A 25,229-nucleotide genomic window follows, 5' to 3' on the forward strand; every position below is an offset into this window, starting at 1 on the left:
TTTTCCATAAATATACCCACAAATACAGATGTCTTTTTTGCAAACCTTACATATAATACACTTCAATATACTATTTTTTGTATACGGTCCATAGACCAGACCCACAAAAATAGCAGGCTTTTCTAAGATCTATACCATTGAATAGAACTCATTACATAACAACCACACTGGAATAGGTAATTTTTATTTTTCATACTTTCAACACAAAACAAAGTGACATGCATCCACCAAAGACTCCCAGGTGCATGTTTATGGATTCTTTGGCATTTCCTTTTCAGAGCCGTTTTCTTCACAGTTGATCTTTAAAGTTTGATAACATATAAATTATGAACTGAGGGGCATAACTGCACTGCAGCTCTTTGCTTTGTCACAACATAAAGCCATGCAGAGTGTGTTTACTTGCAATAGTTACTTTAAAATCATTGGCTTCTTCTCTCTAATAGGCCGCTTTAACACATTTTTGACAGCATTTTTGATCTAAGTTTAAGTGCATCTGGAAGTTCAATCGTCTCCATTGTTGTGATGATTCTGGGTTTGTTGCCACCAGGGACAACATAAGAGCGTCACGTGTTCCCAACCGTGACATATGATTTATTTCACCCTATTTGCATTGTTCTTCCTCAACACATTTCATTTATTCAACCACAAATACCTCATTAGTAGAAGATCCTTGTTGTAGATTTGACCGAGTCCTTTTTTCATTCACAAAGCAGGCGTCCCTACCTCGGTTCTTCAGTGCATGTGTCCCAGTTTGATCGACAGCGCCGTGGCCATGTCTGTCAACAACTCCTCCCTGGCACGGTCCTCTCTCCTTTGTAACTCATGCACAAAATTCCCCTTCACCTTCTTTAGCTCCACCACCTGCTTTAACAAACTGATCCTTGATGCGTTCAAGTCATCTCCGGGGCGCTCAGTGCTGATGTTCACCACCTCTGGCCTTTGCTTACACAGAAGAGGCCCCTTTTTGAAGCTGCCCGGCTGTGACTGAAAAAGGTGTTCTATCTTTCGTCGACTTAGATTGTGTTTATGGGTGACGACTGGGATCATGTAGTCTGTTACTTCGTCGCCAAAAAGTTCAATGGCAGCTTGTGTGATCCGGTTGAGATCCTGGTGCAGCTCTGTGTTCAAAATGGGGATTTCTATAAGGAAGGCGTGTGGGCCCGGGCTGGAGAGCTGAAGGCTTCTGAGACCTTCTCGTGCTCTGCTACTGTGGTCCAGTGTTAGCCCTGGAAGAGCTGGGGTGTCAATGATTGTGATCTCTCCCACGTTTAGAACTATTTTTCGGTTGGAGCTTTGTAAAAGAGGTTCTGGGGAAGAAGCATCCGTTTTTGAAGGCGCAGGGCCCAGTAGAAAGTCAGCCAGGGAGCTCGGTCGCCCATCACACGGCCTGAGGAGGACAATCCTGAGTCCAGATAGTTCGGACAGGTCGTCATCAGATGCGCCTATAGGAAACAGAATAGAAATAATTATTTGTATTTTATTTTATTATAATAACCTTAATTTATACGGGGAAGAACTTCATTATGTGCATTTACAAAACAAAATAGGTTAACTAGAATGACTTGGATTTAGTACATTACGTCACTAGTGCATTACTTGATTTAGTACAATACTTACATTACATACTTACTACATTCTCGTCCCATTATTTCATGTTTTTGTATATGATTGTAGTGCACTTGATATTGAGTTGCTGCTTTGTCATCATAATACAATTTTTTTTTTTATATTGGTCTTGTCATAAAGGCAGATCATTCGCAGGATTTTTTGTCCCAAGGCAAAGCTGAACCGTACAGAAGAGTACAAACGCTCTGTCATTGATTCATCCAGACATCACCAATAAAAAACATGGAGTATATAGCTTTCATTCACACTCGTTTGATGAATCCTGTTCTGTATGTCCTCTCCTCTCTGTGCCTCAGAAAACACTCAGATTAGCATGTTGTGGGAAAGGTAGCTTTGGTTTATTTCGCCTTCTGCTGTCAATAGATGGAGAGCTAACACAATTCTAGATGAGGGATCGCCTCACATATATAAAGTAATGTGTGCTTTATTATAGATTATTTTAAATTCTAAACATAAGATGTCAAAGTAAAGGTACTCAAGAGCATGTTTAAAGGCCAATAACAATACAAATAATGCATAATATTTGTCCTTTAAAAATGGTACATTACAACATTGAGCTTAGAATAGATTTTCTTACAAAACCAATATAATTGCCACATTTTAGTTAAGGAAAGATGAGAATTATATTAGGTATGTTTTCCGTAAATGCGCATAACATTAACCTAATCATAAACAAGATTCAATACTTGATATTATCCACCATAACATGACCAATAATGAGTTCATTGATGTAGATAATTCTAATGACTTTTACACAATGTAAGAAGTTAATAATAATTAATGCTAAAACCAACATTTACTTAAGATACAGACAGATACAGACCTGTAACAGCTTTGACGATGCGCGAGAACCAGTGGAACTTGGCAGAAATTCCTTTTGTAGAAATAAATATATACACATTAGAGCACATTCGCACACACCTAATAAATACAACCAACAATAGAAAAGTCACTTACTGACAAGAAAGCGCCATAATTGTAACAGCCATTTATATAGAGTCTTGATCACTGAAGGACATACACAGGAATTATGCTTAAACTTTGAACAGACTTTAATTCAAGACAACAATTTGTGAAAACATAATGTATAATGTACCACGGAGAGTTCCAACAAGGCGAGTCACCCAGCTCCAGAGAGTGGAGAAACCTAAAAAAATATGCAAAAATGCAAAAACTATGGACGACATCTTTGCTCATTCCCTTCTTAACTTCAAAACGATTCAACATAAATTACAAATCTGGGTTCAGGGTTCATGGCAGCAATGTGGTCATGCCATGCCATGGATGTGGGCCTAAGACGGTCCATAGTCAATAATTGCTAATTATTTGTTAAAGATGCACTATGTAGCTTTTCTGGTGGGTGGTCCGCTACCAGTTTGTCTCAGTGGAGATAACATTGCTTTACCTGGAATGTAATTTCCAATTTAATCCATTGAAAACACTGCAGCGTGGTCGCCTCTCCACAGATCAGACCTGGTGGTCAACTGCATGTTTCCATAGAGATATACGTTTAATGTCATGCTGTGGAACATTCCTGGCAAAGCAAGAACATCTCCATGGTGATGGACCCTCCAACAGAAAAGTTACACACAGTACACATCTAAAGGAGACATCAGGTACATAGTATTGAACTATAACATAAGTAGATTGTAAGATCTAACATTAATCTAAAACAGTTTAATTATAGCAACAGGCCATTGACTTTCTGTTCAAAACTGCAGAGTTGCAATGGATTCATGGCATTTTAGAGTCTTATTTAGAAAAATTAAAATAATCTAACTAAGTACAGGGATGTGGGCGGGGAAAGGGAAATGGGATAGGTGAAAGCAGGAGCGCTCAAGCCTCCGTTGTAGGACAATACAGGATTACTCAAACATGCAGGAATCAATCAAAATACAACCTGAGTAAACGAATGATGAGGAAACACTGTTGTAAGGAGGTAAGGTTGATTTTTGTCCTATTTAAAAAAAAATGGTCTATCAACTCACCAGTAATGGAGCAGAAAATACGAATAGGCCATCTGATGAGTGCTGGGAGAGCTGAGGGAAAATTATTTTTATAGAAAGGTTTATAAAATAGAAATAATATAATTGTGTTGAACATGTCCATGACTGACTTTGGGAGAACCTGTAGAGAAGATAGCCCACCACAGTGAAAGTTCCCATCTGGATGTTGCCACTGCTCAGCCATCCTAAAGAGCAGAGAAGCAGCATGAGCTCAGAATAACAGCACCACTTCAACTCGACATGGGGTTGACCTTTGACCTATATGTCCATGTTGTGGTATGAACCATTCTTGGATAAATAACTTGTGAATGAATTCCTTTGTGTTACAGAGCAGGACAGCCCTCAATAGCTTCATCTTTAGACAAACAGAACACCCACTATTGAAATAGAATTTAATAAAGAAGATAAAGTAAGCCAGGTTTGCAATGTAAATACTTTGAGTCTTGGCTGTGTCAATCACACCTATTCAAACACCAGGCCTAAACCTATTAACCTCCTGTGCAAAGTCAGAGAGTTTAAAGCTGGGGCACCTGATTTTCAAGCCATGAAGTATGTATTGAAATTGATCTAACTGGTTCTTAGGATTGTGTTTCTTAAGAACAGCTTTTTCAAATGGAAGCAGGCACAGGGAGAACATGCAAACTCCACACACTGTGGAGTTGCTGTGAGGCAAAAGTGGTAACCGTGCCTATTGAATGATGCACTTGGCTCTTCCTTATAAGTTTGCAATAATAGTGTTCTGATGTGTATGTCAGAAAGTTCTGTTTCCACATTACACTTTTTAGGGCACAAAACAGAATTGACTGAACGACTACACTTTGTTTTGGGTTAGTACTGCCCCAACTTTTTTAATTGAACAGGTCCAATTTAATGAGTTATTCATATCAACAATCCATTATTCATATACATATTGTTTTATTATATTATACTGTATCTACTTATACTTGTTGCTTCACAATTAGATACATTGTTCATTTAAGCCAGTCACATCCGTATGATGTAAACTACTAAAACCAACAACCTGACAACCACAACATATTACAGTGGGTGTCTTGCCCAAGGACACCACGTCATTAAACAGTGACTGTGGGGAATGATCCACTAATACTTGGTGATGATTAGAAAATGTCAACTGTGCTCCTTTTGCCCTGAAGTGCTAATAATTGAATTTCTTTATCTGCTTTCAAGACAGTTGCAGCACATTTCTTCACTCACAACAGATGAACTTTACCACATGCAAATGTAACTCTCCAGTCCAAAGTGTGTCTTACCTGTAGCTGCATCTTCTTCACAATCACATTTGCACTCCATTGTTTATCTCTGATCAAAGGCCTTTGTCCAGCAGCCTTGACAATGTTAAAGTGTAACAACTTTTCACCTTTGTTAAAAAAAAAAACACAACAGAATCAGCATTGACGTGGTCTGAATTAAAGAGCGGTGAGCACAAGGAATCTAAATTCATTACATTTTGTGAACAACCTAACACTTAAACATCCATAAACGAGTGAGGAAGTCAATTTAAAAATAATGTAACAAACTTGCTGCAAACGTCTCCAAGTCGTTTTAAAAGTCCCATACCTGTTTGTTTTGCTGAATCTGAATGAGCTAGCTGTTGAATTGCAAGTCATGTAGTCAGAGTTCTAATCCCTCCTTCTTGCTCTTGTGTGGTTGATTGTGCCTGCTCTGGCCTGCCCTCATCAGGAACTCAGCTTCAACACAGCACAATGCCACAAGAAGCTCCAAATATGATAGTCATGCAACAGCTTTATTCAGACAGGCGCGCCTCTGGTTTGGACAAGAAGAACTGGTAATTCAGCTTAAGACAAACCAACTAATACATAATGTGACGAAAGGAATTACAAGCAGACCGTACAAAATAGTTTGCTTTATTTTTTTACCATGTTTCCCAGTTTTTAAACATTATCTCAGCAATGATTGGCGTTTTCCAGACTCCAGGCAGATGTTAGTTAGATGATAATGTTTTGTTCAGATCCTCATGGACCCAACTTGGCCAGCAAAGCATCTATTAAATCTTGCTTCTTGGTTCCTGTAGTTCGGACTCCAAACTGCTTGCAGGCCTCCTTTAGCACAGGTACAGTCAGCTTTCCCAGAGTTCCATTGTTCACATGTGCTCTTAGTTCATCCTCTGGCACCTCCACTTTAGGCTTCTTCTCAGCTCCACCACTGTTCGCATCTGCAATACAAAGAGAGGATTTAGACACAAATGATTCAAAGTGTCATACGTGTTGTAATCAGTGTTTATTTTCTGACCTGTTTTCCGTTTAGCGGCTGGTTTAGCATCTGGGTTGTAGTTGTCTGGGTAAACCATCATTCTAAACTCGTCAGCAAGAATACCAAGGCGCTTGTCCATTTGGTCCATTTTTGGCACTGAAATATAGAAGATTTGGTAAGTATTTTTTGTTTGGATTTGATATATTTATTCATTTAATCCTTACTAATGAGGTCTTCTGTTTCTTCAGGGGCAGGCATATCCAAAGCCAGAGCTTCCAAATTTCTAAAATGCTGCTGGATGACGGGGTTCTCGAATGCATCACTCCTGTATTGGACGACACAGAAATAGTTCATTTATCTGTAAATTTACAGATTGCTACTATTCATTTTACTTATGGTAAAGCCAAACTAATTCATTAACATTGTCTGTTACATGACCATTGTTTTATGTGACCAGATTTATGATGTTAAACTTACTGGACGATAAAGTAAAACTAACTAAATACCTGTATTTGAAGCGGAGTTTAGTGACAATCTCTTTCATCTTATCCACTTGTGTTTGTGAAGCGCACGGACCCTGGGGCGTGTCCAGAGTCCGCATGTCATCGGCATACGGCAGATAGATGACGTTGAAACCTGATTCGAGGACAAAATTCAGAAAATGTTGTTTCCAGCAAATCAAATTCAGCGTCTACAACTTGGAAGTATTGGTTTTTGATTACCTGGTGGTGTAACCTGGACATTGCCCTGGTCCAGCTGCTCCTCTTGAGGCACCAGGGCCACAAAGCGAGGCGGGTAGTTACGGCGAGCGATGCAGCGACACAGAACAAACACGTTCTTCTCAACGCACTTCTTCAAAAGGGCAGAGAACAAACACGAGCTGCCTACGGTAAAGAGAAACCACAGAGTAGCTGTGAAACAATATTTGATAAAAAAAATAATAAGATAATGAAAATGTCCTCACCTTTGACTTCATCCTCCTCTGGGTAAATGAAGACGGATGGACGGATGTGGTGGTGCACTTTCAGCTTTTCCATTGGTTTGAAGCCAATAAGGTACAATTCAGGATCCCCAAACTTCTTCAAAGAGTCAACTTCATCTTTCTCAAGTACAATCTGCTTTTTACCGTACACCTGAAGCAAAACACACACACAAAACAACAGCATAGTTGATTAAAATGTACAAACTCACAGATGTTATATTTCTTCTAGTTTTTTCCCCACCTGGGCCTTTTTGATTTCACTGGGAAGCAGCAGACTTCCTGTCTGCGTGTGGAAGATGCGGGTTTTACTGCGGACCTGCTCATTGGTCTCTCTGTACAGTTTGATGGCTCCGGGTCTTCGTGCTTGGACAGCAGTGGCAAAAATACCCACAGCTATTTTTACATCATTGCCGAGACACAGGCTTAACCTAAAGATGGTTAGGTGTTAATTATTTCCTAAAAAATAAAACATCCAACGCAGAAAAGTAAAGTACCGAGCCATGGCACGCTTCTTCTGCTCCTTGGCCCTCACTCTCTTCTGAAGATCGTCCAGTTTTTCACAGGGGCTGAGCTGCAACCCCAGCTCGCTCTCGTCTTCTGGGGGACTTATAATGTCACGGAAGAATAAAGAGACGTCAAAGCCTTCTGGTTTCATTAAATGCATCAAATCTATGACGACACCTAAAGAGAAGAATATAAAGTTTTACATACTATATCATTAATTTGAAATGTTATGAATCATCCTAAACGGTGTGGGGGTTTCCATCTGTTTTGATAAACACTGTATTTTCTACTTAGCAGGTGGTTCTGTGTGCTGCTCATACACTCTCATCCGACTTGTTTTGACCAATTTAGCACTTAACATAGTCTTAACAGGAAATTATGCCAAGCTGAAATTTTTTCTCCAATTTCCCCCCGAAAAGTGCCAAGACAAATAGCTGTCCACGTACAGACAATGACATTATTTGAAGTTGTACAACAAAAATGTCCATATGCATTTCAGAAAGCCACAATATGTAGTTATAATCAAATCATTGACTGAGGTTAAAGAGGTGGTCAACCTCCTCCTCACTCTTTAACCACATCGCTAAGGGATCATCTCAAAATGGGTTGAAGCTGAAAAGAGGGGGGGGGGTTGAACCTACATTTCGTCTTTTTGTTGCTTAGAAGCTTCAATACATCGTTGTGGCAGTAATTGTTTTGAAATGCAAAAAAAACTATCAGCAACGAGCATTAAGCCAACATTAGGCGGCGAGTGCGCGCGCGGAGCACGGGGAGCGCTCACGGCGACCGCTGCGCCGCGGCGCGCCGTGGCCAGCGCGGGGAGCGGAGCGGGCGTTGCCGTCGCCAACGCGGCTGGTGCAGAAAAGTTGGAAAAGCTTTTTTGCGGCAAGACGCGGCGCAGCAAATGATCAAGAGATTTGTCTCTAGTGACGTGTTACGCACTGACCAGAAGAAGGAAACAAAACAAACCGCATGAGGTTTCAGCCAATCACAGAAGACGTGAGATTATCACTGAGACGAAAGCGCGTGTTCTGCTTCTGTCATTCTGACGTGTCTTAGGTCTAAACACAGGCAATTGACAATTACAGGTTTTGACAAGAAACATGAGTTTCTCACTCTCTCATCCTCTTGAGACCATCTCAATGTGGTCATCTCACAGTTTGGGTTGAATGAGATGTACCGTAGGGCCCCTAGGGCCCGTGACCATGTGGATTAAGTAAACAAACATGCGCGACAGGTGACATTATTTGAGAGTTCATAACTTCTAAATATAAACTTACCAAAGGATGTTCAGGGATGTTCACTAGAGGTGAGCAGGGTCCATCAAGCTACTATCGTTTTATCAACGTGTAAAATTTTATGTGAAGCCAGTCTCAAGTCTTTTGGGGGGGGAGGGGGTCCAGAGAGAGACGAAAAAAATTAAGTCTTTTCAGCTTCAACCCATTTTGAGATGATCCCTAACTACCCAGAAGCCCTATTTATACAGGCTTATCCCAGTATCTCTGGTAGTCTCTGCTCTCTCGACACCTCCCTCCCCATGTCTCTTTCATCTTCAACACAACCATCTAAAGCAGGGGTGGGCAAACTACGGCCTGCCTGTTTGTCTTTATAATCCGGCCCGCCAAACATGCCAAGTAATATTAAAAAAAAAAAAAAAAAAAAAATCTCTTGCCCTCAGGCATCAGTCTGCACTTGTATCCTTAATAAATATGACGTAAAATGAATTAAATTATAGATTCAATATTTGACAGAAAAGTAACATTTTATTTTTATTTTCATTTTTTTTCAATCATTGATCGCGGCCCGGCCCTCCGCTACTTGCCTGGATTCGAATATGGCCCTCGGAGGAAAATAATTGCCCACTCCTGATCTAAAGGAAAGGGGGGGTTCTGAATCAGCTGGGCTAATCACCTGAGACGGAGCCCCCACCCTGAGTCTCTATCCAGCCAACACTGATCGATCTATCATCAATGTCATTGTTGTCATCACTAGCATCAATAACTATTCGCTCGTATTCCAGTTGACGCGTGGTCCTTGCTAGAGAAAAACAGAATATGTGTACTTTACCACTCAATACATACCCGTCTCTTTCAGATCTCCGGCTTTGGTGCGCGCCTGTCGGTTCTTTACGCTGTCTCCTCCGTGTGGGTCGTCTCTGCAGGTGAAGAGCATGAGGCGCTTGTGTGACAGCCGCAGTTTGATGTCACTGTACAAATTGGCACAGCACCACAGGGCGTCGCCCAGAGAGGTCTCCCCACTGCCCATGGTCTCTGCTGCCAGCTGGGCCCCTTTAGGGCCCCGCAGGGCATCCACCTCCTGCACCCGCTTTGCACCTGGGCCAGAGTACAGTCAAAGGCTGATTCAATAAATCATTATCTGGTTAGAAACATTCGCTGTAGGCTAAATGGTGATTTTAGTAGTGGACTAGTCAGTGATTATTTGTTTTGATCAATCCACTAGTCAAACAATTTGTTGAGATGTTCTATATAAAATATCAACCAAATAAAGGTTTAAATATAGTGACTGAAGGTTTCTAGATGGACAATATTAATGAATAAAGTGCATTATCACTGTTGTTTTAGTCTTACTAAAAAAAAATTTACAAAAACTTTTACTAAACCAAACATGTTGTGTAATTTGGCACAAAGTTGATGTACTAAACAGTATTTCAGATCCAGGAAGGTTCATTTACCGGGTTCATCTAAGTCGTGGTACACATAGACGTGTTTGAAGGAGTTTCTGGGGTTTTTGCTCTGCTCTGTTCCGTAGAAAACCAGAGCTATCAGATCTCTATAACTGCTGATGATCTTACTGGTGTAGACACTGCGCACCACCTATTCAAGAGCACAACAAATTTGATATCAATATTTTATTAAACAGGTATAACATCCACTTATCATTTGTAAGAACATCATTTGCTATATATCGGAAGTTACCTGCATAGTCATGTCAAAGTTTGATGGCTCTCCGTCTTCTCCCTTGATAAACATTTCCTTTGAAGCATCGACAAGAAACACCAGACTGTCTCTGCCAGTGATCTTGTAGTCTCCTACAACATTTAGAGTAATGTGGAAATAAAACAAGGGATTCTTTTTCTCACTCTCCCACACATTCACTAAACGCACATGCAGACAAAAAGTTACTAAATGAGTCACAGCTCATTATAACGTATTGCCAACTATTCCTTAAAATAAATAATTATTTATTGCTTATTTATGTTCCTTACTGAACTTGTAAGGAATGCAATTTGTTCCTTATTTCGCAGAATTGACTTAATAGCAAATCACAGTCAATCTATACATTTATTACAAATTCAAGTATTTAAAAGGTGCACCAGAGCTCTCAAAAGTGAAATCAGTCCCTATTTTAATTTTTTAATTTCCTAATAAAGGCTTTATTATTATTCAAGTAATACAAACATTAGTGGTGGAGTATTTTGTGGAGCCTGATGTTTGTTTGTTTTAATAGGTTAAGAATGTACTAATGCTACTTTTTACCTGTAATTTCTTGCAACCTACTGGTGCTGTTACACACATTGAAATGATATCTTTTGCCTTCTCTAATAATTCATTAAACTGCATAGCAAGACCCCCGAATGTGGTACCTCCACTCTGTTCTCCATCCTCCGGCTCTTCATCATCCTCGTCGCCTTTGAAGAAAGCGTTCCAGTCTGCCATTGTAACTGCCTGTGCCAAACACGAAAACAGTTTCATACGCTGCTGGACTGTTAAATTGTACCTGTTTCAAATGTGCTAAAGGCTAAGCGCGTAGACTTCACCGACACAGAACTGCTAATTAACCATAAACACGACAGGTCAAGTATTTACATGTTATAGCTAGTTAGCTTAGCCTGCAACCAGGTAGTGTATTATCAGCTCATTTTTTTACAAATAGTGGTTCCAACTTCAGTTATTTTCTTTATTTGTTTGAATCCAATGGCTTGAGTATTAACCAAGCTAATAGTTTATGACATTAAAGTTACTTACCCAAGTTTAAATGTAGCTTGTACAAGTCTGGAGTAGTTTCAATGAATGGCGCGCCAGGAGCGTGAACCGACGTGAACGCGCACGTTGAAATCTACAACAGAACGTCCTGCCCACATTTGGACCTGGACATGTCATTCATCACCATTGACCAATCCGAAAAGAGTGAAGGCGGGGCTTGGTAGTAGAAGGGGCTGGAAACAGGAAAAGTAAACTGGCCCATGAGGATGCACTTTTTGACAGGCAAAACATTGTTTACAGTGAGTGACACAGCATTTGTTAGTCTCCATTACGCGTCAACAAACTGCCTTTAGCATACAGTCGCAACTTTTGAGCTTTAGACGTGTATTTTCCTTTCAAACTTGCGCCTTGTTTTCCGTCCAGTCTGTTTTTAAGCCTTAATACTCATTTACGTAGCTAACCTTAACATTTAGCTAACTTGACTGTAGTTATTTCCCATGGAGCAAACGAGCTTATACTCAGTAAAAGTGTATATTTATGACGTGACCAAAGGAATGGCTCGACAGCTCAGCCCTGTCATGATCGGTAAGATACTTCAAATCTTATTATGCTAATATTACATTGCTATGCACATACTGAATGCTGTTATTTTTTCCACTGAAGGGAAACAAATTGACGGTGTTTGGTGAGTATATTTTGTTTTCACAAAATAAATAATCGTGTTACTAATGGACCTTTTCTTTGTTTTATTTCTAAAAGGCACACTGCCATCGTGGTTCATGGGAAGGAGTTTTTCTTTGGAGGCGATGGAATCAACCACTGTGAGCCTGTGTGTGTTGGGTTTAGACTACTTTCAGTTGACAGTTGAGTTTATGGATAATAAAGTGTTAATCCCATGTGTTTATTTATTAGGGTAATACTATTTTAGGACCACCAGATTTAACTGTGGACTTGGGCTCCACTGAAGTTCCAGAAGAGGTCTTTATGGAGTACTTGACTTCTCTGGGAGAGTCCATGTTCAGGTAAATTGTTCCCTCATCAAAAATATATCTTCAGTTGTATTTAGCTTTATTCACAGTTCTTTGAGCTCCCCTGTCAGTTTCTATGTCCAATAGATACATAATTTTTAAGTTCTAAAACATGAAATACCCACTTAAACTACTCAAGGGCCTGTTTAATACAAAAAAATGCATAATATGTGTCCTTTTAAAACCTTTTTAAATGTGTCTGTTTTCACAGTGGTGACAAGTATCATTTGTTGGACCACAACTGTAATACCTTTAGCAACGAAGTGGCTCAGTTCCTCACAGGCCAGAAGATCCCATCATACGTCACTGACCTTCCATCTGAAGTCATGTCCACGTAAGATTTTGATGAGCCCTCCAGTGTAGTTAACCCTAACTCTGCTCTAAGCAACTTTTATGGAAGGAGTTTTGCCATTTTCTTTACTCCAGAAATATTTTATTCACTATACCTGGAATTTTCCATATAACAAGATGTTTCGACTCAATCTGCGGATCTGGTCTTAGAACTCAGATAGTTATCCTTCTCTGAGTAAGCCCTGCCTACTGGGCGGAACCTTGTTTTTGTTTCACCTGAAACCAAACAAATTTCACCCTCATATTGGTGAGGGATTACACAGACTTAGATAGAGTATCTTTTTAAGAGTTTTTGTTTTTACATGCATTATTACACACTTTCTGTATATTGTTATATTTTTTAATTGTAATTTCCATTATTCAAATTATCATTATGATTTTCCCAATTATTATTGCTGATATATAGGCAGACCGCGCAGAGCGCTTTTGGTCTTTTGATCTCTTTCTTTTTACGGTATAGCGTTAAACACATACTTTGAAAATGTACAACTACAGAAGACGTGCAACTACAGTAGGTGGCGGTAAATGCACCTTTTCAGTTGGTTGGCAAACGGCCATTAAAAAGCAGCTCGACTACATGTTATTATTGCTGCCTTATGCGCTTTAAAAGGTGCTATACAAAATATTTTTTACTTACTTTTTCATTTGCTCAATTCATTCAATAGTCCCCATGTTCCTTTCAGGCCCTTTGGGCAGGCTCTCCGTCCTTTCCTGGAGTCCATGACCATAAGCCCAGGAGGCAACAACATGAGAGGCCAGCCATAGAAGTCAAACTGCCGGGTCCCTTTTTCCATGACACAGCCTCTTTTCAACTTTAGTTTGACTTTTCCTGTGTGTACAGCATTATCACGTGTTCTTTTACATTGAAAGGTTGTTAAATGAAAATACCTAGCACCCAGAGGTAATATTTTTTGTACAACATTCATCCAATATAATACATCATACCATAGGAATGTGTTATATTTTAATACTACCTTCATAGGTAACCTCAATGACTAAAAGTGTGGGTAGAGTTATAAGGTGTTATGAAATGTAAGTGCCTTAAAATATTTATTAAATTGTTAAGCTATATTAGGATATACGTACACTAAATCACTCATGTTTTATAAGAAATGATTGGGCTGTTTACTATATAAATCTACCATCGATTACCATCTCTGTGGAATTTGTCATGTCCGAACGTTCCGTTTCAGCACTTACTAAGACCTACACCAGTCTCATCGTCATACCATTGTACGGATATATACTACTATATATTGTCATTATTGTCTTCTTCTCTCTGAAATAATGCTGAAACATGCTACAGTGTGTATTAAAAAAATATTTTGAAAGACCACCCTCTGTTGTTTTCTGACGCCAAATCTCAGTTGCAGCGTTCTCATGTCTGTAATACCTCAAAGCAGCCTTTAGATGTCAGAACAGGACATGATATTTGCATTTCTGTTTTTTCTCCCTAGTTTTCTTTAAATATACAAAACTACACAATAAAAGACAGAACAGACACAATGAGACTGCATACAAACAATATAAGTATTCCTAAACATGTCGGTGTAATTGTCCCATTTAGTCCAATGTCCATTCTCTTATTTTTTGAATGTCAAGTCTTGTCCTTAACTGTTTGATGGGTTTGTGTCATCAATTTCTTAGGGATGGCCTTTTTCTTTGCAGCCAGGAGAATGTTCCAGAGTTATCCATTTGTTGCATCAATGGCTGGAGTTTTGATGCCTGAAAACAGAGATCTGAAATCTAGTGGATGGTGATTTCAAAAACAGTTTGTTGCGCTTTATTGATCTCAGTCCAACATTTTGAAGTATAGTCCCAGGGTAATGATTGCCCCTGGCAACCGCAATTTCTCCAGCAGTCAGCATTTCCTTGTGAATAGTGGGCACTTTGACATGGTGTAACGAAAAAAACATGATACCAAACGTGACTTTGTGGTCCTCCATCGGGATGTATATACTATATATACATATATATATATTTCCCCATTCTTCATCAAAACCCTAACAAAATTTCTCATCACTATTTTGTGTTGACTATTCCTAAAACTAAACCATTAACTTAATCCTATTACAACTTTTCTTTTGTTTGTTTTGAATGCAACAACCAAAGTGCCCAAAGTCTGCATTATATTACAACATCGTTCTATCAAAGTATCAAATCAAATCAATTTATTTTTGTAAGGCCCAAAATCACAACAACAGTTGCCTCTGAGGGCCACAGGGAGAAATGAATCAACAATGTCTGTGGTGGCGAGGGACGATGTCCCAGGGTCCTCTGTCCTTAGACTCTCCTTCTCGGCCAGGAAAAAACTACAAAAAAAACCTCTTTGGGAAAAAAGCGTAGAAACCTGGAGGAGTTCCAGTGAAGGAGAGATCCGACTCTCACAGACGGACAGACGGACACGAGGGAGACTGGAGCTGGACCCACTCCTCAGGCAGATGAGGGACCGTCCACACAGGGCAGGGACCACTTCACCAGGAGAGGGACATCTGGGTCCACAGGTCCTCAGGAGTGAGAAAAAGAAAAAGAAGGCGGTGACCAGTTTGCAAGTGGAATTAAAAAATAAATATTGTTTGATAGCATAAGTAGTCAGAAGAGGAGGATAGTGCTCAAGCTGTCATACTTCCCCCAGCATAGTTACTCCTAGGGCAGCGTAGCTAAAGCTGTGGGTTTATGTTTCTGTTCCTAACTAGTCTGACCATAAGTGATTTCGAAGAGGAACGTTTTAAGCCTGGACTTAAATGAAGAGACTGTGCCAGCATATTTAACATGGGTCGGGAGCTGATTCCATAACACAGGAGCTTAGTAGCTAAACGCTCTACCTCCTACAGTACTTTTAGAGACTCTTGGGACCACCAGAAGGCCAGCATTCTGAGAGTGAAGAGCTCTGGATGATATGGTTCTATAGCATCTTTGAGGCAGGATGGGGCCATGTCATTTATGGCTTTGTAGGTCAAGAGTAGAATTTTGAATTTGATTCTAAACTCGACAGGGAGCCAGTGAAGAGACTTCAGCACTGGCTTAATGGGCTCTCTTCTTTTTGTTCCTGTTAGTAATCTTGCTGCTGCATCTTGAACCAGTTGAAAGTTTTTTATGGAGCTTTTAGGACACGCTGCAAGCAGGGAGTTACAGTATAACTGTATGAAAAATTGTGTGAGACCATTTTCAACACTAAAGTTTTCAAACTGACTAAACCTTTTTTTTGTGTATTTTCCCCCAATATCCTCAACCTCCACCAAAAAAGTTGTGTTGGATTAGGATGTAATATACAAATCACTGTCATCTATGTCTCTCATAAGTATCAAGTAAATAATTAAGTCTTATCTGCCAATAAATGTCTGTCAGAACCTTTAATGGCAGTGACGTTTGAGTGAAAGCAGTTGTTGATCTAACAGCTGACTCCTGTCAACTTGTCACTTTGAGTTTGACTGAGGGGGGTTCAGTCCATTTAATGCCTGGAGTTTTATAGCCGACCGAATTAGTGCGTTTTGATGAGTGCTGAACTCAAACGAATCAAAGGTTTAACACGTCTTTGATTCAACCATGTCAATCCAGATCTGAGCATTGATCAAGCTGGTTTATATATATAATATTCCAACTCACCCATAAGCATTGCTACAGTGTAAAGTAGACTTGTGCTATATACCAAATTGTAATTATTATTAAAACACATACATAAACAAGTGTAGTAGTGTACTAATGTGTGCACACTCCCTTAGGATTAGGATTAGGGTTAGGGTTAGTCAGAAGCCTCTAAATATGACGCTGAATGGTTTTCTCTTCAGAACAATTGCTTCTTTTTGATTTTACAGTAGATTTTTCACATTTCAGGTAAGAACTTAAAGTGTATATGGCAAGTTAGACTATACAATTCACTAAATTGTAGATAACACAATTATATTTAGGATTATACTAAAAATATTACCTATTTTTCACTAGTGTGAAAAATTCCCGGTTGGTCATGGGCAGCAGATGTGACATACAGTACATAGACATATGGTGACATAGGTAGATGTACAGTGCATCTGGAATGTATTTACAGCGCTTATTCTGCATTTTGTTGTGTTACGCCTTTATTCCAAAAAAAATTTAATTCATTTTTAAAATGCTACAAACAAAACCCCATGATTACAATGTGAAAGAAGGTCTTTGTTGAAGCACCTTAGGCACTAATTATAACTTTAAATTATTTTTCATATAATGCTACAGGCTTGGCACACCTATTTTAGGACAGTTCCGCTGCCTAATAAGTTTGGTTTGTGAGCGTCAGTTCACAGCCTTTTTCAAATCTCTCCAGAGATGTGCAATCGGATTCAAGTCTGAGCTCTGGCTGGGCCGCTCAGGGATTCACAGAGATGTCCTGTTGCTACTTGTTCTCCTGGCTGTGTGCTATGGTCGTTGTCTTGTTGGAAGATGAACTTTTGCCCCAGTCTAAGGTTCAGAGCAGGTTTTTCCAAGGATGTCTCTGTACACAGCTGCATTTATCTTTCTGTTGATCTTGACCAATCTCATAGTTCTGGCTGCTAAAAAACATCCCCACCGCATGATGCTGCCACCACCATGCTTCACTAGGGATGGTACTGGTCAGGTGATGAGTGGTGCCTGGTCCAGATGATGACGCTTGCTTTTCAAGCCAAAGAGTTCAATCTTTGTTTTTTTGTCTTTTTTATTTGACAGGACAGCTTAGCCAATGGGAGAGATAAACTTTTGTAATCAAGATTTGAACTTACGACACTGCGGCCGGCTGCACATGAAGCCTAGCATATTTGCTGCTGCCTTAACCACTCGACCACCAGGCAGCACTCAATTGCTCTTTCATCAGACCGGAGATTATTGTTTCACATGGGCCAAGAGTCCTTCAGGGGCCTTTTTGCAAACTCCAGATGGGCTGTCACGTGCCTTTTACTGAGGAGTGGCTCAAGGATGATCAGTGGAACAATGATATACCTGAACTCAATTTTGAGTGTGGCATGTGGCATTCATAACTTGATTATGGGGTATTGTTTGTAGAATTTTAGGCAAATAATACATTTAATAATTTTGGAATAAGGCTTTAACATAAAAAAAAATATGGGAAATGTGATACTTTCCAGATGCACTGTAATTCTACAACTGACAACTAGAAACAATATTGTACACTATGGCCAATACCAATATAAATTATACAATAATGTAAACACAGCATTGTAAACCACTTAACCGTCGGGAAGCACTGGCACTAACAACTTTACAGCGTTCTGTTGGCCTGTTAAATTAACCATGACCGTGAGCCTCAATCCACAGAGTTTCTGCCAAAGCAATGATTGATTGCTGAGCTATTTGTGTTACTGGGCAGTTGCCAAGACAAGATCATACTTTTAGTTAATTTAAGGACTTCTACAATAATATAGTTCTACAACAATACTGTTCTGTAACAATAACCCTCTTTAGATATAGCCATATTTCATAGTTAGTAATACAGGATGGTAAAAATGTATTTTTGTTCCACAATAGTTAACTCTCTAGTTTTACAGAAAATAGAGGTAGATTCTGTTTTTTTTTTTACCTTCTATATTTTCACTTTCTATCTCCATCCATTTAAAACAAGCATAATTGGCCAAATAATCCGAGTAGCTTCACCTGACTAAGAAACTATTGTGCAAGATCTGGAGAAAAGTCGCCCACGGCTCCTGTCAGGCTGCCCCAGAGACATGCAAAATCTCCAATTACTTTTTAACTCTTTTTCCTCATCATTAGTCAGAGTTGCATTTTGATTTAGTCCTGCATGTTTGAGTGTCTGCGTGATGTCACGCAGGAACTATATGTTCTTGTATTTTGAGTGATGTCACGCATTTTTTATTATTATTATATTTTCCATGATTTTCCATTTAGCCAGTTTCAACTCCTTAACGCTTTAACCGATTTCAACAAGTTATACCTCATTACGATCGCTTTCGCAGTAGTAGACTTTAGACTTTCGTGACGGAGCCAGTCGAGAGAGAGGGGGGGAGAGGGGGAGGGAGAGAGGGGGAGAGGGAAAGAGAGGGAGGGGGAGGAGGAGGAGGGAGAGAGGGAGGGAGAGAGAGGGAGGGAGAGAGAGGGGGAGAGGAAGAAGAAGAGAGAGGGAGGAGGGATAGAGAGTGGGAGGGAGGAGGGAGAGAGAGGGAGGAGGGATAGAGAGTGGGAGGGAGGAGGGAGAGAGAGAGAGGGAGGAGGAGAGAGGGGGGAGGGAGAGAGAGGGAGGGAGGGAGGGAGAGGGAGAGACGCAGACACTCTAGCAATGGCTTCAGCCATTGCAAATTATCTAGTTATGTATTTTCCTGCAACTGAGGCTTGAGAGCTAAGAAAAGTCCTACCTCCTATCTCCGCCCACATCCCTGAATTTAGATGTGATTATTTCAAACTTGAAGCCGTTTTAAATCAGTATTGCAGTTTACATTGAACAAAATGTAAAATGATGATTATGTATTGTTAAAGTTCAATAAAATGCGTACAAAGTCTTTCTTATTGAAAACCACTCACACATTTCACTGTACTTGATTTTATTCTCCAATCTTTACATCAGTAAGAATCAGAAAGTTGCTACAAAATTCACATTGTATAGCCCACTCTGTGCATTGCTACAATTGTGAAAGCCATTGTGACACACATTTTGCATTGCACATCATAAAACGGCACATCTGACCAATACCGTTCTTGCTACTTGTGTTTCATAATAAACATAAAATATATCCACTCCATTTACCTCCTAGTAATAACGTTAAAGACGAACAAAGCCCTTATGAAGCAATATAAGAAGACCCATTACAGTATTTACATTTTCATTTACGGTATATAGCACAATTTGCACAATAATAAAATACAAATACAACTAACTACTACTACTGACGTTAAAAACACCATAAATTACAAAAGTTAAAGTAAAGGTTAATTGTTTGTAAAAGCAGTGGCCCCCTGGTACCATGTATAATTGAGACATACGTATATATATATATATATATATATATATATATATATATATATATATATATGTGAACATGAGTTGTATTGCTTTCTACATTACAGCATCATTAACCATTAGATAAAATTAAATTAAATTAAATTAAAAAATAAAATTATTAGGAGTTTCAGGATGAGATAAGAGGCATCCAAAATTATTATCCAAAAGTATTACAGTTAGTACAAAAAAAACACTGTTCAGATGCGATGCCGTTTATTACCAAAATCACACATTTTAAATAAACGATGAATAATTCTGAGGATTTGCAATTACTCCTGATTCCTGTTGGTCTGCACACCTTTGCAAAGCAGTGATTTACTTTAGCTCGCATCACACTGTGTAAATATCTGGTAGTGGTAATGTGAAGTACATTATACAAGTGTTTCTTCTCTTCTGTTCTTGTTTATTGTTTACTTGTGTGCAGTGTCTTGGGGCGTTGCTGCCACCAACCTCCCCTAGCATGTTGGAAGGACTGTTGCACATTAGCATTAGCCGCAGCGCTCCAGTGTGTCCTTTCCTGTCCTGTCCAGGGCAATAGATGATGCTCCGGGCGTGCAAATGCCTGGGTGTATCCCCCTACGATTATGCCCGGAGGACTTTGAACTACACATTGGCACAACAGTTGTGACCTAAACAGTTCCTTTCCCCCTAGAACACTGAAAACAACCTTCTCGCTGTATGTTTTTTTTGTTTTTGTGTTTTGTCCTCTTCCTCTCTCTCCGTTCTAAAGAGCATCCGCCCCTGGCCCTTACACCCTGGCTCTGGCGGGATGGAGGCTGATGGAAGCTGACATGATGGTGCCATTGTCCTCACCGCAGAGCTAATGCAACCCCCAGGAGCCTGTCCCTGTGTGCCTGGCCTCATGGCACAAAATGCAAAACAGAGTGCGCTGGAGTGGGGCAGAAAGAGCCAGCCGAAAGGCCAAAGGGGAGCGGATGGAGCAGAGAACCAGATGGGCAATGCTTGTGAAGGTAAAGTGGGATAAACAAAAGAAACGTTAGCAACAGACTGCAAATACTACTACATTTAAACCTGTCCCGTTCAATGTTTTTTTTTGTCTGTTTGTTATTATAGATATTCAGGAAAATCTGCCTGGGGGATCTAAATCAAATTCCTGAGCCTCTCAGCATAGCGCCTGTTGATGTGGAGAAGCAGCGGCTCTACTCTGGTGTTTGTGAGTCTCCGGTTGGGGTTGTGCATTTGGGCGGAGGTCTGCCTGTGGATGGCGCACTCTCGGCTTCCAGACTTTCAAGGCCGAGCTTGAGAGCAGGGGATGGGTGGTGGACAAGGGGCTACTGTGGGGGTCGCTGTGAGGAGATGTGAGCGGTTGGTGGTAAAAGGTTTTGTTTTTGGGCTGGAAATGCACACTGATCTGTCTGTTTCACTTAAGTAATCGCTGATTTAGCAGTAGTGCGGCTGTACAGGAGCTGCGAACCCGTGCGTGGGAGGCTTAACAGTCTTAGAACGTTTTTTTCTTTTCTTGTCTCACCTGTTTGGGCTATAGGGAAGTGCTTGGTGGGACAAGCAGAATTTTTATCTGAGATTTTTCTTTTTACTGAACCAAAACATTTTGATTCAACTTCATTACATACAATACAGACTATTTACAAGTAGCATGTGTACAATTTACAAGTGTAACAAAAATAAAACTACTGCACAAAGTTGCATTTCCAGTAATTATGTGTGTTGACTCTAATCAGCCCTTTCTGCCGTAGTTACCCTGGCTGGACAAACAAAGTATAACGAGACTCTACCTACAAGTGCCTCTACCACATGTGTTTTTGTCCATCCACATACATCATATTTGAAATACCTTTTCTGTGGGTAAAGCTACACTTTCACATCCAGCAACCTACCGGTACTATTTCAGGTCAGTTGCACCAAAGCCAGTAATGGTATACATATATTAAAAATGGTGAATGTAGAATGTACTTATATGAACAAGCTGCTTTGTATCTCCCATAGTTATAATTGATCAAATACTCCTTGGATGTCGTGCATAATGTCACTTTGTAGATTTTATTCAGAGCCTATTGCAGTCCCATTAAGTTCTCAGACAGTCACTTCCGTAGCGCTGTGAGTGGAGAAGCTTTTAGGCCTGGTGTAGTGCTTCTGCGGGTGTGGAGAATGCCCCTGGTTGTGGTGCCCCTCTCCCGTTGCCCCATAGATGGCGGTGCAGTAGGGCTGACTGAACAGGTCTGGCATGTCTTCCATACTCTGCTTCCTCCTTGTCGAGTACGTCGTATGTCTCCGGTTGGGGTTGTGCATCTGGGCCATGCTGTGCCCAGGAGCGGAGGCCTGTCTCTGGACATGGCGCGCATTCGGCTCCCAGGCTTTGAAGGCCGAGCTGGAGAGCAGGGCATGGGTGGTGGTTTTGGGCTGGCGGGGGTGCTCCAAGTGGCTCGAGGAAGGGATGGAGATGGACAAGGGGGTGCCGTGGGGGTCGCCGTGAGGGGACGCGAGTGGCTGGTGGTGGAAGGTTTTGTCTTTGGGCTGGAAGGCAGGGGGCGCTACTGGCTGGTACTGGGAGAAGTCCATCAGAGGGTAGCTCTTGTAGTATTTGTTGGATGCACTGTCCGCTGCAGAGAAAGACAGACAAAATAAATAAATAAATGGAAATCACATGACATTGATTCACACCACAGACTTTTAAATGGGCCTCTTCAAACACATTTCAGAAATATCTTATAAATACACTATTATTTACACTTCATTAGTTAGGACCAGAGTTTTTAGTTTGTTTTTCATACCTGACAGTTTCGACTGTTCACGTGTCATCTTCTTCAGAATGTCACGTGATGTTGCTGTGACGTGTCAGCTGAGTTACATAGGTTTTAACGCTGTCTTCTACCGGTAGACGCATGAAGACAGCGCCATCTGCAGTCTGACTTCTTCAGGACAGTATCCCAGGTGTGGGAGAGTGAAAAGGCCCCCTCATCCCGGTCTGTAGTCCCATGGGCACACCTGGGATACAGCAACGTCACGTGACTACACTGAAGAGGACTGCGAGTGAGCAGTTGTTGATGTGCCACTCTTTTAATAATAATTTATACTTTTACAAATAGTTTGACCTATTATCTTTACTTTGTACTAGCCATTTTGTGTAAGCTTGATTAACATACCTTACACAAAGTTGCAGACCTTGTGCATATTTTAGAGACAGCAAAACAAAGTACGGTAATGTGTAATTGAAGAAGATCAAAGACGAATGTTTGTGTTAAATTTACCAACTGGTGAATAGCCTTGAGGTTAATGTGGTATTCTTCATGTATGGGACCACCACGGGCTAACAGGAGACAGCGGGTGGGCAGTATGGGGGAGGAGGAAAAGTTGAAGGTATAGATTAAAGAGCTATGTTTAAAAATACCCTCGCCCAGAGTGTGTTTGCTTGTGTCACAGACTAGCATGAGTGTCACAGAGAATTATTTAAATACACCAAACACTGAGGTCATCGCCGCTAGCCTCACAGCCACATGGACTGTAACCTTGTCTCCAAGTGTGTCTTTTAGGCACTGAGTTTCTTTTCCGTCACAGAAGCTATTTGCATGGTTGTCATAATAAGAGTGACACTGATAACCTCTATTTGAATACTGAAGTACCTCAAGGCCGGTCCGCTGTCATTCCATTCACAATTAGTGTCCTGGAGTCAAGATGAAGACCTAATTTGAAACAGCTACTGGCTACTATTCCTTGATTACAATGTCCATAGTTTTAGAGCTATAGATATGTAAAATGTTTTGTGCATGCATCAAATTGTAGCCTGTTTATTACTTTGTGTTCGTCCACTCTAGGCCGTAACACAATATTATCTTCAAGGCTTATTTGACTTTGTTTATTTAATTTTTTTTTTTCTAACAAATAAATGCCTTATTGGTTATTATTGATGGAAAAAATACCAGGCATATAATTGGTGAAAATAAAATTGGATGTAATGGAATCGGAAAGAAGATTATAGATTATATTGCATAATGATCTACTACAGAACTTCTAAAACTTTTTTCTAGCGCGTCCCCCTTAGGAGATCAAAAATGCATTATTTATTTATGTTTCACATTTAACAGAGAAGCACATGGGATCAATGCGGAAATGAAACAAATGCACACATATTCTTCAGATATGCTTTATATCGCCAAATGAGCTGTCAGAAGCGGTGCAAGTTTAAAAACAGGACATAAGCGTAGGGACAGAAGTGCACAGAGGGACAGAGGAGGGACAGAAGTGCACCGAGGGACAGAGGAGGGACAGAAGTGCACCGAGGGACAGAGGAGGGACAGAAGGGCACCGAGGGACAGAGGAGGGACAGAAGGGCACCGAGGGACAGAGGAGGGACAGAAGTGTGCAGAGGGACAAAAGTGCACAGAGGGACAGAGGAGGGACAGAAGTGCACAGAGGGACAGAGGAGGGACAGAAGTGTGCAGAGGGAAAAAAGTGCACAGAGGGACAGAGGAGGGACAAGTGCACAGAGGGACAGAGGAGGGACGGAAGTGCACAGAGGGACAGAGGAGGGACAGAAGTGAGGAGGGACAGAAGTGCACAGAGGGACAGAGGAGGGACAGAAGTGCACAGAGGGACAGAGGAGGGACAGAAGTGTGCAGAGGGACAAAAGTGCACAGAGGGACAGAGGAGGGACAAGTGCACAGAGGGACAGAGGAGGGACGGAAGTGCACAGAGGGACAGAGGAGGGACAGAAGTGCACAGAGGGACAGAGGAGGAACAGAAGTGCACAGAGGGACAGAAGAGGGACAGAAGTGCACAGAGAGACAGAGGAGGGACAGAAGTGTGCAGAGGGACAAAAGTGCACAGAGGGACAGAAGTGCACAGAGGGACAGAGGGGGGACGGAAGTGCAGAGAGGGACAGAGGAGGGACAGAAGTGCACAGAGGGACAGAGGAGGGACAGAAGTGCACAGAGGGACAGAGGAGGGACGGAAGTAAGCAGAGGGACAGAGGTGGGACAGAAGTGCTCGGAGAGAACGAGGAGGGAGCACATATTGCGTCTTGTGCGCGAGAAGCGAAAGCCGTGACTCGTTTTAAACCTGCAGCAGATGTGTGAGAGGGGCACAGAGGCAGACGTGTGTGAGGGGCACAGAGGCAGACGAGTGAGAGGGGCACAGAGGTAGAAGTGTGTGAGGGGCACAGAGGCAGACGTGTGTGAGGGGCACAGAGGCAGACGAGTGTGAGGGGCACAGAGGCAGACGAGTGTGAGGGGCACAGAGGCAGACGAGTGTGAGGGGCACAGAGGCGTGTGAGGGGCACAGAGGCAGACGTGTGTGAGGGGCACAGAGGCAGACGTGTGTGAGGGGCACAGAGGCAGACGTGTGTGAGGGGCACAGAGGCAGACGAGTGTGAGGGGCACAGAGGCAGACGTGTGTGAGGGGCACAGAGGCAGACGAGTGTGAGGGGCACAGAGGCAGACGTGTGAGAGGGGCACAGAGGCAGACGAGTGTGAGGGGCACAGAGGCAGACGTGTGAGAGGGGCACTGAGGCAGACGTGTGTGAGGGGCACAGAGGTAGACGTGTGTGAGGGGCACAGAGGCAGACGTGTGTGAGGGGCACAGAGGCAGACGAGTGTGAGG

At 41.4% G+C, this 25,229-nt stretch overlaps 4 protein-coding genes across 4 annotated transcripts in view; 1 reads left to right on the top strand and 3 right to left on the bottom strand.

The window, feature by feature from the left end:
* Positions 1–625: 625 nt before the first annotated feature.
* On the bottom strand, positions 626–5,467 carry LOC140369321 (GTPase IMAP family member 4-like). Its single transcript, XM_072456618.1, has 8 exons — positions 5,211–5,467; positions 4,904–5,010; positions 3,743–3,817; positions 3,615–3,665; positions 2,723–2,773; positions 2,584–2,634; positions 2,450–2,500; positions 626–1,442 (listed from the first exon to the last, which is right to left on the bottom strand). The coding sequence occupies exons 2-8, from the start codon at positions 4,941–4,943 to the stop codon at positions 733–735; spliced, it is 1,029 nt and encodes a 342-aa protein (XP_072312719.1). The 5' UTR covers positions 4,944–5,010; positions 5,211–5,467; the 3' UTR covers positions 626–732.
* Positions 5,468–5,512: 45 nt separating this feature from the next.
* Positions 5,513–11,404, bottom strand: xrcc6 (X-ray repair complementing defective repair in Chinese hamster cells 6). The gene is made up of 13 exons (XM_072456318.1): positions 11,337–11,404; positions 10,955–11,036; positions 10,287–10,399; positions 10,043–10,184; positions 9,432–9,683; positions 7,341–7,527; positions 7,088–7,274; positions 6,829–6,997; positions 6,587–6,748; positions 6,371–6,500; positions 6,089–6,189; positions 5,904–6,020; positions 5,513–5,826 (listed from the first exon to the last, which is right to left on the bottom strand). Exons 2-13 carry the CDS (start codon positions 11,025–11,027, stop codon positions 5,627–5,629), a joined length of 1,833 nt encoding a protein of 610 aa, XP_072312419.1. The 5' UTR covers positions 11,028–11,036; positions 11,337–11,404; the 3' UTR covers positions 5,513–5,626.
* A 112-nt stretch (positions 11,405–11,516) lies between these two features.
* On the top strand, positions 11,517–14,007 carry desi1b (desumoylating isopeptidase 1b). The gene is made up of 6 exons (XM_072456631.1): positions 11,517–11,879; positions 11,958–11,979; positions 12,054–12,123; positions 12,207–12,316; positions 12,534–12,656; positions 13,357–14,007. Exons 1-6 carry the CDS (start codon positions 11,792–11,794, stop codon positions 13,436–13,438), a joined length of 495 nt encoding a protein of 164 aa, XP_072312732.1. The 5' UTR covers positions 11,517–11,791; the 3' UTR covers positions 13,439–14,007.
* Positions 14,008–21,638: 7,631 nt separating this feature from the next.
* shisa8b (shisa family member 8b) overlaps positions 21,639–25,229 on the bottom strand; it is a 44,531-nt gene continuing 40,940 nt past the window's right edge. The window contains exon 5 of the mRNA XM_072456591.1: positions 21,639–22,234. Within this exon, the coding sequence (XP_072312692.1) occupies positions 21,708–22,234 (527 nt within the window). The 3' untranslated portion in view covers positions 21,639–21,707. The remainder of the gene's footprint in view (positions 22,235–25,229) is intronic.

The sequence above is a fragment of the Eucyclogobius newberryi genome, unplaced genomic scaffold, assembly GCF_026437365.1.
Source record: "Eucyclogobius newberryi isolate DKJ021-1_F unplaced genomic scaffold, fEucNew1.0.hap1 SCAF_20, whole genome shotgun sequence".
Taxonomy (NCBI): Eukaryota; Metazoa; Chordata; class Actinopteri; order Gobiiformes; family Gobiidae; genus Eucyclogobius; species Eucyclogobius newberryi.

What these genes read in the sequence shown, in the direction of transcription:
- LOC140369321 (XM_072456618.1), bottom strand. Translation starts at nt 4,943, where the DNA reads ATGGAGTGCAAATGTGATTGTGAAGAAGATGCAGCTACAG. An exon ending in CCTTGTTGGAACTCTCCGTG is followed by an intron (nt 2,635 to 2,722) that starts GTACATTATACA and finishes TATGTCCTTCAG; the next exon opens with TGATCAAGACTCTATATAAA. An exon ending in ATTATGGCGCTTTCTTGTCA is followed by an intron (nt 2,501 to 2,583) that starts GTAAGTGACTTT and finishes TTTCTACAAAAG; the next exon opens with GAATTTCTGCCAAGTTCCAC.
- xrcc6 (XM_072456318.1), bottom strand. Translation starts at nt 11,027, where the DNA reads ATGGCAGACTGGAACGCTTTCTTCAAAGGCGACGAGGATGATGAAGAG. An exon ending in ACTTTGACATGACTATGCAG is followed by an intron (nt 10,185 to 10,286) that starts GTAACTTCCGAT and finishes GCTCTTGAATAG; the next exon opens with GTGGTGCGCAGTGTCTACAC. An exon ending in CCACGACTTAGATGAACCCG is followed by an intron (nt 9,684 to 10,042) that starts GTAAATGAACCT and finishes ACTCTGGCCCAG; the next exon opens with GTGCAAAGCGGGTGCAGGAG.
- desi1b (XM_072456631.1), top strand. Translation starts at nt 11,792, where the DNA reads ATGGAGCAAACGAGCTTATACTCAGTAAAAGTGTATATTTATGACGTG. An exon ending in GCTCAGCCCTGTCATGATCG is followed by an intron (nt 11,880 to 11,957) that starts GTAAGATACTTC and finishes TTTCCACTGAAG; the next exon opens with GGAAACAAATTGACGGTGTT. An exon ending in CCATCTGAAGTCATGTCCAC is followed by an intron (nt 12,657 to 13,356) that starts GTAAGATTTTGA and finishes TGTTCCTTTCAG; the next exon opens with GCCCTTTGGGCAGGCTCTCC.